This window comes from Scyliorhinus torazame, chromosome 15 (assembly GCF_047496885.1).
Source record: "Scyliorhinus torazame isolate Kashiwa2021f chromosome 15, sScyTor2.1, whole genome shotgun sequence".
NCBI classification, from domain to species: Eukaryota; Metazoa; Chordata; class Chondrichthyes; order Carcharhiniformes; family Scyliorhinidae; genus Scyliorhinus; species Scyliorhinus torazame.
Window position 1 is genome coordinate 61,849,957 of NC_092721.1, and position 19,949 is coordinate 61,869,905.

Genomic DNA, 19,949 nt, shown 5'->3' on the forward strand with positions numbered 1-19,949 from the left:
CATATATTTTTCCCCTTCCCAAGATTTTGGCACATATAAAAATATATAGATATATCGACATGACTGGTATCTGTTTCATTGAATTGTCTGCAATGACATTTCACTTTTCAATGCTCTCTGAAAATCATAAACTCTTCATGAAGAGGATGCCAAATGGCTGTTTTTAAATAGGGCAAGAGTTCTATGGTTAGTAGCTGAGGCAGATGGCAAACCATATGGGAACCACAGCATGACACTTGGCAAATTTGAACTCCAAGACATCATCCGCAATAAGCCCATGACAGTCTCTTGACTGAATCTGTCAGATATGGAGGAGAATTTCAGACAACAGGAAGTAACAGTGCTTGACACTTACGAAAATGGTCGGAAGGGTCTCCTAGTTGGTGTAGAGGGAGGAAATCCTAGGGCAGGGGAGCTCTCCTAACCCTTCTGACTACACAAGTTAACCAGAAAAAAGAGTAAACACTTAAATATTTTGGATCGTGTCTGCTGTATACCCTATAGCCTTAACTTTGGTTATACATTTGAATGATAACCTATTAAATCTGGCAATACAAAGAAAATGTTGCTTGATAGTGTAGAGCTGGAGTACAGCTGCAAGAAGATGAAAATGTATGCTGTGTGAGAGGCTAATTAGTTGGCAAGTAGACTCTGATTGGTTGAGATTTGATATCCTTGCAAATCTGTTCTGATGAGTGCAAAATGAAAAGATTCACAGCATTTTTTTCAGCAATAATGAAGAAAAAGATCCTTGCTCTCAAACTCTAAAATGTTAAATCACAAAATAAAAGGGTGTGTGTAGAATGGTCATTTATAATCGGAAAGCTTACAGGTTTTTCACTGGCACAGGAGCATCATGAATGATTTCTTCGTATGTTTCCTCTTGCATTTCTGGATCAGGGCAAAATGTTCCAGTCTGTCTCCATGTCTCCTTCCAGTCTTCCTCTGCTTTCAAAAGGATATCTTCAAGACATTCAGATGGTGCAACATCTAATAGAGAGAAAAACATCAATCATTCCGGAAAATCTCTTTCATCACGTGGGGTCTGTGGAAATTATGTTCTGAGTAGCATTATTCACAGAACACATAAATTTCACAGAACAGAATACAACTGTGTGGAAATCTGGTCCTGTTGTCATCTGTGAGTTAAGGTAGAGGAGGTTGCAAAAGGGAGGGTGAGGCATGGAAGTATAAACAAATAAGGAACTAGATTTTGAAATGAACGTGCTGGAGCGAAGAGAGCCAAGAGAGGATATCAAGGACAAGGTACTAGGTGCTGAAGGAGGCTATTGGGCCCATCAAGACTAAACCAACCCTCTGTAAGAGCACCCTACCAAGGTCTACTCCCCTGACCTAGCCCCATGACCCCACCTAACCTGCACATTCCTTGTTTACTAAAAGACAATTTATTTTGCATGACCAATCCACCGAACCTGGGAGGTACCCTGTAAGATGCGCTGGGAACCCCCAGGAAGTCCACACCCAAGGAATACCCAGGAAGTTTAATCTTCCAATGGGAAATTACTCTGCACTGGAACCATCTGAGAGCTCAGTTGGTTCTGACTCTCTTTGCAGAAAAATTACCCAGGAAAGTTAGAAATATTGAAACTACTTATAACTTCTAGGTGATTATGGTACTGTCTCTCTCCCATTTCCAAGACCCCACTGGACTCCTGACAGAAGTGCAGAAGGAGGCCATTCGGCCCATCGAGTCTGCACCGACCCATTTAAGCGCACACTTCCACCCTATCCCCGTAAACCAATAACACCTCCTCACCTTTTTGGTCACTAAGGGCAATTTATCATGGCCAATCCACCTAACCTGCACGTCTTTGGACTGTGGGAGGAAACCGGAGCACCCGGAGGAAACCCACGCAGTCACGGGGAGAACGTGCAGACTCCGTACAGACAGTGACCCAGCAGGGAATCAAACCTGGGACCCTGACGCTGTGAAGCCATACTGCAATCCACTCGTGCTACCGTGCTGCCCTGACATTCAAGTCGCTGTATAAATATAGTTTGTTGTACATGTGTGTCTGTGAGATTTGTAAGTCTCATTTGTCTCACAGGTTACATTTTATTAGGAGGTACAATAATAGTCATAACTCAGTTATCAAATTCAACGATTCAGATTTACGAACCTGAGGGTTTCTCATCATTGCAGTTAAGAAGATTAGGATTCGCATGATGCTTCAAAAGCAACTTCACTATGGCAATCTGCAGAGGAAGGAAAAGCATTTTCACATTTTACTTTAATCTTTACATATTTTTATTATTCAAAACATCTAGTTGCCATGAGAATAGGGTGAGGAGTAGGCCATTCAGCCCCTCAAGTCTGTTCAATTAGATCATGACATCAACTTGATTCACTCACATTTGTTCCATATCCCTCGCTATCCTGAGAGAATAATTTAAATCCAGAAAACTGCAAGTGACATATTATCTGCAGCTTATTTGGGATTCCACAGCATGTTCGTAAAAATATGCCCGTTTCACTCCTAAATGGTCTTGATCTAAATAAACCTATGTTTCCTTGCACTGGACTTTTCAACGAGAGGAAATATTTTCTCTGCACCTATCCCGTCAAATCTTTTAATCATTTCAAATACTTTGGATAATTTATCCATCAACCTTTGAAACGCAAAGAAAAACAAGCCAGGTTGATGCAAATTCAACGATTCAGATTTTCGAACCTGAGGGTTTCTCATCATTGCCGTTAAGATGATTAGGATTCGCATGATGCTTCAAAAGCAACTTTGGCATCATTCTTCTGTATCTGTACAGTTCCCCCTCCAGCATCCACATTGTGGTGATGCTGAACTCAAGGAAACGTCCAGCATGAAGAATACAAACTTACAAATGGCCTCTCCATTAAAGGTTTAAACACATATACAAAATATTTTTTTAAGACTTTTACGTGCAACAGACATAAGAATCTCAGCTCACGAGTTCTCTCACTGTGAACAAGGGCTAATAAAATCTACCCTAAAGTGTTCACAATATTATTGTGTTGCGTGGTTTCACCTCAAAATATTATGGTTAAAATTCTCCAGAAAGATTTCTAAGTGTGGTAGCGAGCAGGAATTGCCGCGAGCTTCCCGGTGCTCGGCCCAGTGAGGCCAGCAACGCTATTCAAAGCTAATTGGCCCACTTAACAAGGCCTCACAAGCTTCCCACCGCATATGAAGATTTGTCAGTCAATTCACCGGCACCACGCTCGCCAGCCTCCCGCGAACAAGGTCAAGCAGCACTTAAGCTGCACTTGCTCAGCCAACCCCAGCCAGCTCACAATAATGGCGCCTAGGAGACCAGCCACAAGATTCGGGGACGCTGATCTGGGGTAGCTGCGAGATGCCGTGGAAGACAGGTGCCGAGGGTCCAGGAGAGTGAGCCACAGGGCAGCCAAAGCTACCTGGGATGAGTTGGAGGCGAGTTAGAGGCAGGAGTGTGACCAGGAGGACTGGCCTCCAGGGCAGGAAGAAGGTCAGTGGCCTACACCGGGCAGCACAAGTGAGTAAACCCCAATGCCACCCTGCTACCAGCACCACCCCATTCTCTCTCCCCACCCCCACCCCAAGACCTGTCCACCCACAGGGAGCATCCACCCCCCAACTCTCCATGCAAGCCCAACCCTCCCTCCATCTCCCTCCCCCTTCAACCCCCCCCAACCCACCCTTCACACACACCCTCCCACCACTGTTAACCACGCTTGTGGCTTAGGATGCCCTCTGTGTCTCCCACAGAGAAAAGCTCTCCCATAATCATAAGGAGAGGGCCCAGACTGGCGCAGGGGTGCCAGACATCAGAATCCTCACCACCTTTGAGGACCGTGCCCTGGAGGTGACCGCTGTGGCCGAGGACAGAGCAGTCACCAACGTGAAGGCTGACAGATGCCGCAGAGGTGAGGAACCACCGGACTCCATCTGGGAGACCTGTCAAACGTGAGTCGGTATTGCCTTACTGACCCATCTCTCCCACTGACCACATGTCCATTCTCCAGCAGGTCCTCCAGCCGATGGCGCCAGCCCATCCCAGGTGGCCCCCTCTCCAGCTTCCCAGGAGACCACCTCGGAGGAGAGCTCCGAGGATGCCAGCATAATAGCCGCAGCACAGCTGTCTTCCCCACCCTTCACCAGCACAGATACGCACACCTCGGTGGGAAATGTTAGTGGTCAGGCTTCTGGGGCACAATCTGGTGAGCACCACACTGCTGCTGATGCACATCAGGTGGAGGCAGGAATCCCCAGGCGAGACAGCAGTCAGAGGTCTGCTGGATCCCTCGACCCAGCTGGGTCCCACCTGATGCTGAGCCTCTGGAACAGGGTTACCCGGAGCTGATGGAGACTTTAGGGAGTGGCCAGGACATTCAGAAGATGTCAGTGCCACTCCAGCAGATCCATAGCCACTTGGAGGAGTTCCAGAGGCTAGGGATGCAGGAGATGTCACCGGCAATGGTCACCAGCTGACTGCCTCCTGAGGAGACACCTAGACGAGCATTTGGTGTCCCTTCTGCCGCTGCTGCTGCTGTCTCCGGTGTCTGGCCAAAATAGGGCAAATTAGGCGTCCAATTAGGGCAAATTAGGCCTCTGGAGATCTTTCATCCACAGCCTCCAACTTCAGCCCCCCAGCCCCGCACAGCCCGCTTCTACCTCCTTCCTAAAATCCGTAAACAGGGCTGCTTTGGCCTGGTTAACCCATGATATCAGCCTGTTCCTGCCCCATGAAACTCATTTCTTCCGATCATGCTTCCAGTCCCTCTCCCCTATTCCAGTTTCTTCCCACCTATATTCACGATTCCTCTGATGCCCTACAATAAATCAACAATTTCCAGTTTCCTGGTCCGAACCACCTCCTCTTCACAATGTATGTCCAATCCCTCTGCACCTGCATCGTCTACCAGGAGGGCATGAAGGATCCCTATATCTTCCTTGAGAGGAGGCCAAAACAATCCCCTTCCATTACCATGCTCCTTCGCCTGACTGAACCTGTTCTGCCACTAAATAATTTCTCCTTTAACTTGTCTCACTTCCTGAAAATAAAAAGTGTGGTTATGGATATCCACATAGCTCCAGTTACGCCCGTCTTTCTATGGGGATATGTGGAACTATTTGTTCTAGTCCTACTCGGACCCACTCCCACAACTCTTTTTCCATTACACCAATGACCGTATTGGTGCCGCTTCATGCTCCTCTTGTCTGCACTTGGAATAATTGATCAATTTTGATTTCAATTTCCACCCCGATATCATCTTCACGTGATCCATCTCTGACACTTAGCTTCCTTTTCTCGATCTATCTGTCTTCATATTTGATGATGTGGAGATGTCGGCGTTGGACTGGGGTGAGCACAGTAAGAAGTTTTACAACACCAGGTTAAAGTCCAACAGGTTTGTTTCGATGTCACTAGCTTTCGGAGCGCTGCTCCTTCCTCAGGTGAAGGAGCAGCGCTCTGAAAGCTAGTGACATCGAAACAAACCTGTTGGACTTTAACCTGGTGTTGTAAAACTTCTTACTGTTCATATTTGATGATAAACTGACCACAAACCCACATGACTCGCACAGCTACCTTGACTACAGTTCCTCACACCCTGCTTCCTGCAAGGAATTTATATCATTCTCCCAGTTTATCCACCCTCCATCACATCTGTTATGATGATGCCACCTTCGAAAATGGTGCTTCTGACATGTCTGTTTTGTTTTACCATAACTGAGGGTCCCCCCTCCCACTGTGGTTGACAAGGCACTTGACTGGGTTCAACCCATTTCCTGCACCTCTGCCCTCACCCCTTCCCCTCCCTCTTGTCCCCATTTTCCACCCCATCAGCCTCCACATTGAAAATATCATCATCTGCCATTTCTGTCAATTCCAACATGATGTTGCCACTTCTTTCCCTCGCACCCCCGCCCCCTCCCTCACCCCTGTCAGCATTATGCAGGGACCACTTGCTCCATAACACCCTGGTTCACTCCTCCATCACGCCCAACTCCACATCCCCCTCCCACGCGCCTTCCCTTGCAGTTGCAAAAGATACAATGCCTTCACCTTTACCTCCTCCCACATCATTCTAGGCCGGAAGCACTCTTTTAGGTTAAGTGCCGTTTCACTTCCACTTCCTTAATATGGTTTAATGTATTCGCTGCTCCCAATGACGTCTTCTTTATTGGGGAGACTAAACGTAAAATGATCACTTTGTGGAACACCTTCGCTCAGTCCATGACCTCTCATTCTAGAATGCCCCACAAGATGAAGCACCCGCTCCATGTCTACTTTATCCATAACTTTTATCATCTTACATACCTTCCATCTCCTCTCATTCTTCTAAACTCCTTACAGTATAGACCTCAACTGCTCAATCCCTGCACGGTAACACAGTCGTTAGCACTGTTGCTTCACAGAGCCGGGGTCCCAGGTTCAATACTCGGTTTGGGTCACTGTCTGTGTGGAGTCTGCACCTTCTCCCGTGTCTGCGTGGATTTCTTCCGGGCGTTCTGGTTTTGTCCTACATGTCCTGAAAGACGTGCTTGTTAGGTGAATTGGACATTCTCAATTCTCCCTCAGTGTACCCGAACAGGTGCCGGAGTGTGGCAACAAGGGGATTTTTACAGTAACTTCATGACAGTGTGAATGTAAGCCTACTTGTGACACTAATAAAGATTATTATTATTAGTTGCAACAGCACTTCCTGACCTTTATACTCTATTCCTTTAGCTATAAATACCAACATTCTATTTGCTTTCTTTATTACCTGCTGTACCTGGATGCTCATTTTTTGCGACTCATGCACAAGGACACCCAGATCCCTCTGCACTGGAGCAGCCCGATGTCTCTCCACATTTAGATAATAAGTTGCCTTTCCATTTTGCCGACCAAAATGGATGACCTCACACTTATCCAGATTAAATTCTGGGTAGCACGGTAGCACAGTGGTTAGCACAGTTGCTTCACAGCTCCAGGATCCCAAGTTCGATTCCCGGTTTGGGTCACTGTCTGTGCGGAGTCTGCACGTTCTCCCAGTGTGTGCTTGGGTTTCCTCCGGTGCTCCAGTTTCCTCCCACAGTCCAAAGATGTATAGGTTAGGTGGATTGGCGATGTTAAATTGCCGTTAGTGTCCAAAAAGATTAGGTGGGGTTACTGGGTTACGGGGATAGGTTGGAAGTGTGGGGATAGGGTGAAGGTATGGGCTTAGGTAGAGGGCTCTTTCCAAGGGCTGGTGCAGACTTGATGGGCCGAATGGCCTCCTTCTGCGCTGTAAATTCTATGATTCTATGAAACTCCATCTGCCACATTTTGGCCCATTCTCCTAACCTTTCTTTATCCATTTATAAGGTTCTTATTTCATCATTGCAACTTACCGTCCCACCTATTTTAATGTAATCTGCCAAAATGGCTGTAGAGACTTCTATCCCTGTATCCTCAGTAACCACGCAACAAGCAACCATGTATCTCCTCCAAAACTGAGGAGTGAAGAGTCTGAACTAGAAGGTATAAGTTACAAATTTGCAGAGTAATTACAATTGACAAGTGTTACAAATGTACTTGCACTGGAGTGGACAGGAGGCCATGGGGCGTAGTGGTCACATCCCTACTGCTGGACCAGAAGCTCCAGGTTCAAATTCAATGACAGGGCACAGAAGGAGCATTCATAACGTGGTTCAACGGGCTGATAATCAGCTCAGGAGTACTTCCATCCCTCTCCCACTATTCCCCAAAGGGCAAAGAAAAATGCTTGGGTGTGAAGGTACGCTATAAAAAACTGGAATGGACAAGTCCTAACATTTTCTGGCAAGTTGATCTCTCATGCAGAGGTTTCAATGATGAGTTTCTCATTGAGATACTGGTATAGCACAGCTTCTGAAGGAGCAGGACCACCTGACAGCAGCTTCACAAACGTTATGTTTAAATTGGCATATCTGGCGACCGGAAGTTGTAAACTGATTTTCTGTTCAATAACTGTGAGAGCCGATCGCAGCATCGTTACTTTTTTTGTAAACTCCAGATCATTGTCTCTTAGGAGAATGTGAAGTTGATTTTCGTCTTATCAGAAAGTTCCAATATGTATTCCTGGCACAAAACATTGTCCTCCAGAAGCACTAAAGTTTAAAACACATGTCTGAATTTTAATTTTGAAGATGCCTTTCGCAGGATTATATATCAGTTAGAGAAAGAACTTGCATTTATATTGCATCTTTCAACATCCTCAGAAGGTTCCAAAGTGTTTACACCAAATTAATTACTGGTCAAGTGCATTCCTTACTGTTCTAGAAGCCATCAGTGGCCAATTTGAGTACAGCAAAGTCAAACAAATAAGAAAAAAATGTATGGTCACAATGATGTTAATGATGCTGATTGAGGGATGAATGTTGGCCAGGATGAAGTCAAGAGATGTCTCTTGGTCTTTTTTCAGTGGTTCCACAATATCATAATGTGTACCTCAGCAGGTATGAGCAGGAATATTTGAACATCTCAAACAAAATGCAACTCCCCTATTAGCACAATACGGTATTAATAAAACAAAGAAAATAACTTCATCGTGTCCATGATTCGTTATATTGTGGGATAATCATTTATGCTCTGGCTTAATGTCAATAGGCACTGTTTTTAAATAGTAACAAATAATGTTTAAATCTAAAGTGCACTTCTCAATAATCAAATGAAGATCATTACTCCATCAATTATGTTAACAAATCATTAGTTCTTTACTGAAGAACCTATTATGTAAGAAGCATGTTAGCTATGGTAACTTCATCTAATGATGCATGGAGCTGAATTTTACACTCCCAGTTGACAGGTTTGAAGGCAGGTGGAGGACTTTTTAAATCCAGTGGACAATCTGTTCACCGCCTATCTGACTGCCCCTCCCCACATTGTAATTATACCAGGTAGGGGGTGCCATCAGGCAACCTGGGTAACTGCAGCTTCAACAACACTCAAGAAGCTCAATAGCTTCCAGGACAAAGCAGCCCACTTGATTGGCACCCCATCCATCACATTCAATCTTCACCCCCTCCACCACCATGGCACGGTGACTGCAACATGTACCACCTACTAGAGAGCAACTCACCAAGGTTCATAGAACATGGAACAGTACAGCACAGTACAGGCCCTTCAGCCCACGATGCAGTGCCGACCATTATTCCTAATCTAAGGTCAACCTAACCTACACCCCTTCAATTTACTGCTGTCCATGTGCCTGTCCAAGAGTCGCTTAAATGTCCCTAATGACTCTGACTCCACCACCTCTGTGACCCCACACCCACCAGTCTCTGTGTAAAGAACCTACCTCTGACATCTCCCCTATACCTTCCTCCAATTACCTTAAAACTATGTCCCCTCGTGACAGCCATTTCCGTCCTGGGGAAAAGTCTCTGGCGATCCACTCTATCCATACCTCTCATCACCTTGTACACCTCTATCAAGTCACCTCTCTTCCTTCTTCGCTCCAGTGAGAAAAGCCCTAGCTCCCTCAATCTTTCTTCATCAGACATGCCCTCCAGTCCAGGCAGCATCCTGGTAAATCTCCTCTGTACCCTCTCCAAAACATTTACATCCTTCCTATAATGAGGCGACCAGAACTGGACACAATATTCCAAATGTGGTCTAACTAGGGTTTTATAAAGCTGCAGCAAAACCTTGCGGCTCTTAAACTCAATCCCCCTGTTAATGAAAGCCAACACACCATACGCTTTCTTAACAACCCTATCAACCTGGGTGGCAACTTTGAGGGATCTATGTACGTGGACCCCAAGATCCCTCTGTTCCTCCACACTTCCAAGAATCCTGCCTTTAAACCTGTATTCCAACGCACCCCTCCCTGATGAGCTCAAAGCATTCTATGCCCGCTTAGAGCAAGAAATCAGCGAGAGCGAGAGTGAGTCCTCCACCCCAGAATCCGCGGATGACCTTGTATCTGAGATCACCATTAGAGACATCAGAGCAGCCTTCTCGAAGGTCAACCCATGGAAAGCCACTGGCCCGGATGAGGTACCCGGACGAGCACTCAGGTCTTGCGCGGATCAGCTGGCAGGGGTATTCGCAGATATCTTCAACCTCTCTTTACAACAATCCGAGGTCCCAATCTGCTTCAAGAAGATGACCATTATCTCTGTACCAAAAAAAAAGCCAAGCAGCGTGCCTTAATGACTATCGTCCAGTGGCTCTGCCATCCATCATCATGAAGTGCTTTGAAAGGTTAGTCATGGCACGAATCAACTCCAGCCTTCCGGATTGCCTTGATCTACTACAGTTCACCTACCACTGCAACAAGGCCACAACACACACCATCTCCATGGCCATGCACTCTACCCTGGAACACCTAGATAACAAAGACACCTATGTCAGACTCCTATTTATCGACTACAGCTCAGCCTTCAACACCATCATTCCTACGAAACTCATCTCCAAACTCGGTGGCCTTGGCCTCAGCTCCTCCCTCTGTGACTGGATCCTGAACTTTCTAACCCACAGGCCACAATCAGTAAAGATAGGCAACAACATCTCTTCCACGATCATCATCAACACCGGTGCCTCGCAAGGCTGTGTCCTCAGCCTCCTACTATACTCCTTATACAGCTATGACTGTGTGGCCAAATTCCCCTCCAACTCAATTTTCAAATTTGCTGATGACACCACCGTAGTGGGTCGGATTTCAAACAATGACGAGACAGAGTACAGGAATGAGATAGAGAATCTGGTGAACTGGTGCGACAACAATAATCTCTCCCTCAATGTCAACAAAACGAAGGAGATTGTCATCGACTTCAGGAAGCGTATGGAGAACATGCCCTTGTCTACATCAACAGGAACATAAGAACATAAGAACTAGGAGCAGGAGTAGGCCATCTGGCCCCTCGAGCCTGCTCCACCATTCAATGAGATCATGGCTGATCTTTTGTGGACTCAGCTCCACTTTCCGGCCCGAACACCATAACCCCCAATCCCTTTATTCTTCAAAAAACTATCTATCTTTATCTTAAAAACATTTAATGAAGGAGCCTCTACTGCTTCACTGGGCAAGGAATTCCATAGATTCACAACCCTTTGGGTGAAGAAGTTCCTCCTAAACTCAGTCCTAAATCTACTTCCCCTTATTTTGAGGCGATGCCCCCTAGTTTTGCTTTCACCCGCCAGTGGAAACAACCTGCCCGCATCTATCCTATCTATCTATCTATCCTATCTACGAAGTACAAAGGGTCGAGAGCTTCAAGTTTTTCGGTGTACAGATCACCAACAGCCTGTCCTGTTCCCCCCATGCCGACACTATAGTTAAGAAATCCCACCAACGACTCTACTTTCTCAGAAGACTAAGGAAATTTGGCATGTCAGCTACGACCCTCACCAACCTCTACAGATGCACCACAGAAAGCATTCTTTCTGGTTGTATCACAGCTTGGTATAGAGCCTGCTCTGCCCAAGATCGCAGGAAACTACAAAAGGTCGTGAATGTAGCCTAGTACATCACTCAAACCAGCCTCCCATCCATCGACTCTGGCTAAAATTCCCGCGGCCTCAGAAAGGCAGCCAGCGTAATTAAGGACCCCACGCACCCCGGACATACTCTCTTCCACCTTCTTCCGGCAGGAAAAAGATACAAACGTTTGAGGTCACGTACCAACCGACTCAAGAACAGCTTCTTCCCTACTGCCATCAGACTTTTGAATGGACCTACCTCGTATTAAGTTTATCTTTTCACTACACCTTGCTATAACTGTAACATTATATTCTGCAGTCTCACCTTCCTTCCCTATGTACGGTATGCATTGTTTGTACAGCATGCAAGAAACAATACTTTTCACTGTATACGAATACATGTGACAATAATAAATCAAATCAAATCAAATCAAAGTCTTAAGCATTCAAATTCGACCGCGCAAAATGAATCACTTCACATTTATCTAGGTTGAACTCCATCTGCCACTTCACAGCCCAGCTCTGCAATCTGTCAATATCCTGTTGTAACCTGCAATAGACCTCAACACTATCTACAACTCCACCAACCTTTGTTTCATCGGCAAACTTACTAACCCACCCTTCCACTTCCTCATCCAAGTCATTTATAAAAACCACAAAGCGCAGAGGTCCCAGAACAGATCCCTGCGGGACACCAGTGGTCACCGACCTCCAGGCGGAATACTTTCCATCCACTACCACTCGCTGTCTTCTTTCGGCCAGCCAATTCTGTATCTAGACAGCCAAATTTCCCTGTATCCCATGCCCCCTAACTTTCTGAATGAGCCTACCATGGGTAACCTTATCAAATGCCTTACTGAAATCCATATACACCACATCCACTGCCCGACCTTCAGCAATGTGAATCGTCACATCCTCAAATAACTCAATGAGGCTTGTGAGGCATGACCTGCCCCTCACAAAGCCATGCTGACTATCTTTAATCAAACTATGTTTTTCTAAATAATCATAAATCCTATCTCTCATAATCCTTTCCAATATTTTGCTCACCACAGACGCAAGACTGATGGGTCTGTAATTCCCAGGGATTTCCCTCTTCCCTTTCTTGAACAGGGGAACAATATTTGCCTCCCTCCAATCATCCGGTACTACTCCAGTGGAGAGTGAGGACACAAAGATCATTGCCAATGACGCAGCAATCTCCTCCCTTGCTTCCTGTAGTAACCTTGGGTATGTCCCATCAAGCCCAGGGGACTTATCTATCCTGATGCTTTTCAAAATTTCCAGCACATCCTCCTTCTTAATATCAACCTGTTTGAGTCTATTAAACTGGTTCACACTGTTCACATGAGCAACAAGGTCAATCTCTCTAGTGAATACCGAATCAAAATATTCATTTAGGGCCTCCCCCATCTCCTCAGACTCTAGGCACAAGTTCCCTCCACTTTCCCTGATCGGCCCTACTCTCACTCTGATCATCCTCTTATTTCTCACAGAAGTGTAGAACACCTTGGGGTTTTCCCTAATCCTTCCCGCCAGGGCTTTTCAATGCCCCCTTCTAGCTCTCCTCAGTCCATTTTTTTAAGTTCCTTCCTGGCTACCTTGTAACCCTCTAGAGCCGTAACATCTCTTTGCTTCCTCAATCTTACGTAAGCTTCCTTCTTCCTCTTACTAGAAGCTCCATTTCTCGTCATCCAAGGCTCCTTCACCTTACCATTCCTTCCTTGTCTCAGTGGGACAAAACTATCCAGCACTCGCAGCAAGTGCTCCTTAAACAACCCCACATTACTGTTGTGCATTTCCCCAAGAACAATTGTTCCCACATTATGCTCCTCAGCTCCTGTCTAATAGCAGTATAATTTCCCCTCCAATTAAATACTTTCCCATACTGTGTGTTCCTATCCCTCTCCAAGACTATGGCCTTCCCATACTGTGGTGTTCCTATCCCTCTCCATGACTATGGTAAAGGTCAAGGAGTTGTGGTCACTGTCACCGAAATGCTCTCCCACCGAGACATCTGACACCTGGCCTGGTTTGTTGCCGAGCACCAAGTCCAATATGGCCTCAACCCTAGTCGCCCTATCACATATTGAGTCAGGAAACCTTCCTTTCCACACATGACAAAATTTGCTCCATCCAAACCATTTGCAGTAAGGATGTTCCAGTCAATATTAGGGAAGTTGAAGTCACCCATGACAACAACTCTGTTACTTCTGCACCTTTCCAAGATCTGACGCCCAATCTGTTCCTCTATCTCTCTGCTGCTATTGGGGGGTCTATAGAAAACTCCAAATAAAGTGACTGCTCCTTTCTTGTTTCAGACTACTACCCATACCGACTCAGTAGACAAACTCTCCTCAACTACCTCCTTTTCTGCAGCTGTGGTGCATTCCCTAATTAACAGTGCCACGCCCCCTCCTTTTTTACCTCCCTCTCTATTCTTCTGAAAACATCTAAACCCCGGAACATCTAACAACCATTCCTGCCCCTGTGAAAACCATGTCTTCGTAATGGCCACAACATCGTAGTTCCAAGTACTGATCCATGCTCTTAAGTTCCTCTCGTTTATTCCTGACACTCCTTGCATTGAAACAGACACACTTTAACCCATTCCACTGAGTGCAACTCTGCCCAATCAACTGTCTATCCTTACTCACAGACTCGTTGCATACTATTTTAACCTGTTCAACAGCTGCTCTATCCTCTGATCCATAGCTCTGGTTCCCATCCCCCTGCCAAACTAGTTTAAACCCTCCCGAAGAGCTCTAGTAAACCTCCCACCCAGGATATTGGTGCCCCTCCAGTTGAGGTGCAATCCGTCCTTCATGTAAGGTCCCACCTTCCCCAGAAGATATCCCAATGATCCACATATCTGAAGCCTTCCCTCCTGCACCAGTCCTGTAGCCACGTGTTCAGCTACACTCGCTCTCTGTTCCTTGCCTCACTTGCACGTGGCACCGGTAACAATCCTGAGATCACTACTCTGCTTGTCCTGCTCTTTAACTTCCAACCTAACTCCCTAAAATCACTTTTTGAATACTCATCCCTTTTCTTAGCAGTGTCGTTGGTGCCTATGTGCACCACGACATCTGGTTGCTCCTCCTCCCCCTTACAAATGCTGTAGACTCGATCCGAGACATCCCTGGCCCTGGTATCCGGGAGGCAACATACCTTCCGGGAGTCTCATTCACGACCACAGAATCTCCTATCCGTTCCCCTAACCATTGAGTCTCCTATCACTATTGCCTTACTATTCTCCCCCCCTTCTCTTCTGAGCCACAGAGCCAGGCTCAGTGCCAGAGATCTGGCCACTAGGGCGTTCCCCCAGTAGGTCATCCCCCCCAACAGCATCCAAAGCAGTATTCTTGTTTTGAAGGGGATTGGATTGGATTTGATTTTACTGTCACGTGTACCGAGGTACAGTGAAAAGTATTTTTCTGCGAGCAGCTCAACAGATCATTAAGTACATGGGAAGAAAAGGGAATAAAACAAAATACATAATTGGGCAATACAAGGTATACAGTGTAACTACATAAGCATCGGATGAAGCATACAGTGTGTAGTGTTAATGAGGCCAGTCCATAAGAGGGTCATTTCGGAGTCTGGTAACAGCGGGGAAGAAGCTGTTTTTTAGTCTGTTCGTGCGTGTTCTCAGACTTCTGTATCTCCTGAAGTTGGAAGTATGAGTAAGCCGGGTGGGAGGGGTCTTTGATTATGCTGCCCGCTTTCCCGAGGCAGCGGGAGGTGTAGATGGAGTCAATGGATGGGAGGCAGGTTCGTGTGATGGACTGGGTGGTGTTCACGACTCTCTGAAGTTTCTTGCGGTCCTGGGCCGAGCAGTTGCCACACCAGGCTGTGATGCAGTCAGATAGGATGCTTTCTGTGGTGCATCTGTAAAAGTTGGTAAGGGTGAATGTGGACATGCCGAATTTCCATAGTTTCCTGAGGAAGTATAGGCGCTGTTGTGCTTTCTTGGTGGTAGCGTCCAAGTGGGTGGACCAGGACAGAGTTTTGGAGATGTGCACCCCTAAGAATTTGAAACTGCTAACCACCTCCACCTCGGCCCCATTGATGCTGACTGGGGTGTGTACAGTACTGTGCTTCCTGAAGTCAATGACCAGCTCTTTAGTTTTGCTGGCATTGAGGGAGAGATTGTTGTCGCTGCACCACTCCAGTAGGTTCTCTATCTCCCTCCTGTATTCTGACTCGTCGTTATTCGAGATCCGGCCCACTATGGTCGTATCGTCAGCAAACCTGTAAATGGAGTTGGAACCAAATTTTGCCACACAGTCGTGTGTGAACAGGGAGTAGAGTAGGGGGCTAAGTACGCAGCCTTGTGGGGCCCCGGTGATGAGGACTATTGTGGAGGAGGTGTTGTTGTTCATTCTTACTGATTGTGGTCTGTTGGTCAGAAAATCGAGGATCCAGTTGCAGAGTGGGGAGCCCAGTCCTAGGTTTTGGAGCTTTGATGTAGGAGTCCTTGTTGTCGAGATGCTCAAGGGATGAGTGTAGGGCTAGAGAAATGGCGTCTGCTGTGGACCGGTTGCGATGGTATGCGAATTGCAGTGGATCAAGGCATTCTGGGAATATGGAGGTGATGCGCTTCATGATCAACCTCTCGAAGCACTTCATTACGACTGAAGTCAGGTCCACCGGATGGTAGTCATTGAGGCACGTTGCCAGATTCTTCTTTGGCACCGGTATGATGGTGGTCTTCTTGAAGCAGGTGGGGACTTCGGAGTGAAGTGGAGACAGGTTAAAGATGTCCGCAAACACCTCTGCCAGCTGGTCCGCGCAGGCTCTGAGTGCACGAACAGGGATCCCGTCCGGGCCCGTCGCCTTCCGAAGGTTCACTTTCAGGAAGGCCAATCTGACTTCGGAAGCTGTGATGGTGGGTATGGGTGAGGTATGTGCTGCTGGGGCACTCAACAGTGGATTGTTGGTTACCTGCTCGAACCGTGCATATAATGCATTGAGTTCATCGGGAGGTGTGCGCTGCTGGAGATACTGCTCGGCTTCGCTTTGTAGTTCGTTATGTTGTTTAGGCCTTGCCACAATTGCCGAGAGTCTGTCTGTGACTCTAGCTTGGTTCGATATTCTCTCTTGGCGCCTCGGATGGCTTTGCGGAGGTCGTACCTGGATTTTGTGTATCGGTCAGGGTCGTCTGACTTGAACGCCTCAGATCTCAGATATGGGCAGCATGGTAGCATTGTGGATAGCACAATTGCTTCACAGCTCCAGGGTCCCAGGTTTGATTCCAGCTTGGGTCACTGTCTGTGCGGAGTCTGCACATCCTCCCCATGTTTGCGTGGGTTTCCTCCGGGTGCTCCGGTTTCCTCCCACAGTCCAAAGATGTGCAGGTTAGGTGGATTGGCCATGATAAATTGCCCTTCATGTCCAAAATTGCCCTTAGTGTTGGGTGGGGTTACTGGATTATGGGGATCGGGTGGAGGTGTTGACCTTGTGTAGGGTGCTCTTTTCAAGAGCCGGTGCAGTCTCGATGGGCCGAATGGCCTCCTTCTGCACTGTAAATTCTATGTTAACCTGTCCTTCAGTAGGGAGTCAATCTTGCGATTGAGCCTTGGTTTCCGGTTAGGAATGTACGTACTGCTTCCTTTGGCACGCAGTCATCCACACATTTGCTGATGAAGTCTGTGACCGTGGTGGCATACTCATTTAAGTTGGTCGCTGAGTTCTTAAATATGGACCAGTCCACTGTCTCTAAGCAGGCACATAAGAGCTCTTCTGTTTCCTCGGACCAGCACTGCACGACCTTCTTAGCTGGATTCTTCCGCTTGAGTTTCTGCTTGTATGTCGGGAGAAGGAGCACCGTCTTATGGTCTGATTTCCCACAGTGCGGTCGGGGAATGGAACGGTAGATGCCCTTGATTTTTGAGTAGCAGTGGTCAAGAGTGTTGCCGTCCCTGGTGGGACAGATGTGCAGGTGGAATTTTGGCAGTACACTCTTGAGGTTGGCTTTGTTGAAGTCGATGAACAAGGCCTCTGGATGTTCTGTTTCGTAGTTGTTTATAACTGTGTACAGTTCGTCCAGCGCCTTCCTCACGTCTGCCTGGGGTGGGATGTAGACCGCTGTGATAATGGCTGAAGTGAACTCACGTGGAAGATAGCACTTCACGGTCAGTTATTCCAGGTCCGTGGAGCAATAGGTCGCCAGGGTCGCACTTCCCGCAGGTATAGTGAGCGGGGACACCGGTGGTGTCCCTCACCACCCACATCCGACAGGAGGAGCATGCAACTGCCCTAGCCTCCATCCCCTCTGATCAGAACTCCTGAATTAAAAACACGTTTGGCCCTTAAAACAAAAAATATATATATATATACTACTACTCTCCCAAGTGAACCCTCTAAAATTAGTGATTCTGCTAAATGATACAAAGCTAGCTTGCTGCCCCTAAAAAACAAAACAAACACAAAAATTTTTTAAAATTTAAAATTTAAAAAACAGCTCTTACCTTCCTGACCTGTGAACCAACTGGAACTCCGCCCTCCGACTCTGCTCCCAGTCAGCTGCACTCTCTGTAACCTCCCGGCACCCTTCACGCTCTTTGAGGAAATGTAGGAAATGAAATGAAAGGAGCACCTTGCTCCCTCCTCACCTAACTCCCTCAGTCACCAAACTCTCACTTTAACACTCTAATGCTCACAAATTCAGCACTCAAGTGCAAACCAACATCTTTGACAACATCTTCCAAACCATGATACATGGGAACACCACCACCTGGAAGTTCCCCTCTATACCACATCCTGACTTGGAAATATAAGGCCGTTCGTTCCTTCAGTCGCTGGGTCAAAATTTTTAAACCCTCTCCCTAACAGCACTGTGCGTGTACCTATGCCACATGAATAACAGCTGTTCAAGAGGGTGATTCACTACCACCTTCTCAAGGCCAATTAGGGATGGACAATAAATGTTAGCCCAGTCAGTAACATCCACATTGTGCCTCTCTAAAGTGCCATGAGATTTTTTTTCAAGTTAGATGGATGAGATAAATGTGAATTGCCTCTGTATTCGTTCAACTTGCCATCTATACATTTTCCATAACCAGAACAGGATCTAGCATGTGGACTTTTCTTTTGAAATGTGTGATAACCCTCACGAGGACCACATGGATCACTAATCGATGTCCCCGTGGGGCTCGGGAATTATGAGTTTCCGTGGTAGTGGCCAAGCTGGGGCTCGTTAGTTCGCCCTTTCAATGGTCCAGACCGGGAGTTCCTATAGTCCTGCGTTGTAATATTTGCATTGTATGCCGTGGTAGCAGCTTTATCTTCTGGGTTAAAAAAAACCTGTATAGCCTTCTTCTTCGAGTCTCCTGGATTATTACAAAATGCACCAAAATAGAACTCCGAAATAACTAATTTTTTTTAACGATATATTATTTGTCCACACAAATTATTCATTTTATTCTTCATGCGCAAGGAAAGATGTATTTTCTTTGAAATACAAAATCATTTTGAGAAACTTTGCTTACACTTATCACTATGATGGATTATAGCCCCATCTACTTTTTATATATTGCCTCTCACAAAAACAGCATGCACAGCAATCTACAAATTTTTATTTATTCTCTCTCAAATCCCTCCTTTGGAGACGAATGTCTATGGGTCATTGAATTTCACAGAATATGAAATAAAATTGCAGTCGAGCATTGTTCTGAAAAAGGAGGAAGACGTCGGGAGCAATTTCTGCAGTTATATAGCGACTTGAATTCTAACATTAGGAGTAACTGACTCGCACTATTTAAACATAAACATGGGGTTGGATTCTCCATCAGCGGGATCCTCCGTTTCGTCGGCAACGCACTCACACCCGCAGATTTCCTGATGGCGTGGGGGTGCCCCCAATGGGAAACCTTATCGGCCTGCTGCCGGGACAGAGATTCTCGCTGCCGGTGGGGGCACGCCTCACCAGAAAACAGGTGCGCAGGAGAGAGAATCCCGCGCATGACATTTAAAGCCAGATAATAGATGGAATTAAGAGATTCCCCTGGAATTTCTATGGAGTTCATCCAATTCTTCCAGTTCACCAATTTCTTGCTGTAACTCTATTGAAGACATCTTTCATCAATTTCCTCGTATCTTCACTCCTAAATACAGCAGGAGATTGGGAGGAGCCTATTCACATTCTCTTTCCTGTTAACTATCTATGGTGAGGTTTACTGGTCCCAATAGTTCTCAGGAAACCAGCATCTCACAATACGCTGGTTTAGCGTAGAAGGGGCTGGTTTAGCACAGGGCTAAATAGCTGGCTTTTAAAGCAGACCAAGGCAGGCCAGCAGCGCGGGTTCAATTCCCGTACCAGCCTCCCCAAACAGGCACCGGAAAGTGGCGACTAGGGGCTTTTCACAGTAACCTCATATGAAGCCTACTTGTGACAATAAGCAATTTTCATTTCATTTCACGCTAAAGTTATTCATTCTTTCCTGGGCAAATATGGGCACCAGCTCTAATAGCAGGATCATGCAGTTCAGTTAAACAGTCATGCATACCTATAGGCTCAAAAATGTCAGATGGTTTAGAAT

At 46.4% G+C, this 19,949-nt stretch overlaps 1 protein-coding gene across 1 annotated transcript in view; it reads right to left on the minus strand.

The window, feature by feature from the left end:
* The window catches only part of myo16 (myosin XVI), an 875,686-nt gene that overhangs the window by 563,863 nt on the left and 291,874 nt on the right, over positions 1-19,949 (minus strand). The window contains exons 8-9 of the mRNA XM_072476270.1: positions 2,142-2,217; positions 831-990 (exon numbers count right to left, since the gene is read on the minus strand). Of these exons, the coding sequence (XP_072332371.1) occupies positions 831-990; positions 2,142-2,217 (236 nt within the window). The remainder of the gene's footprint in view (positions 1-830; positions 991-2,141; positions 2,218-19,949) is intronic.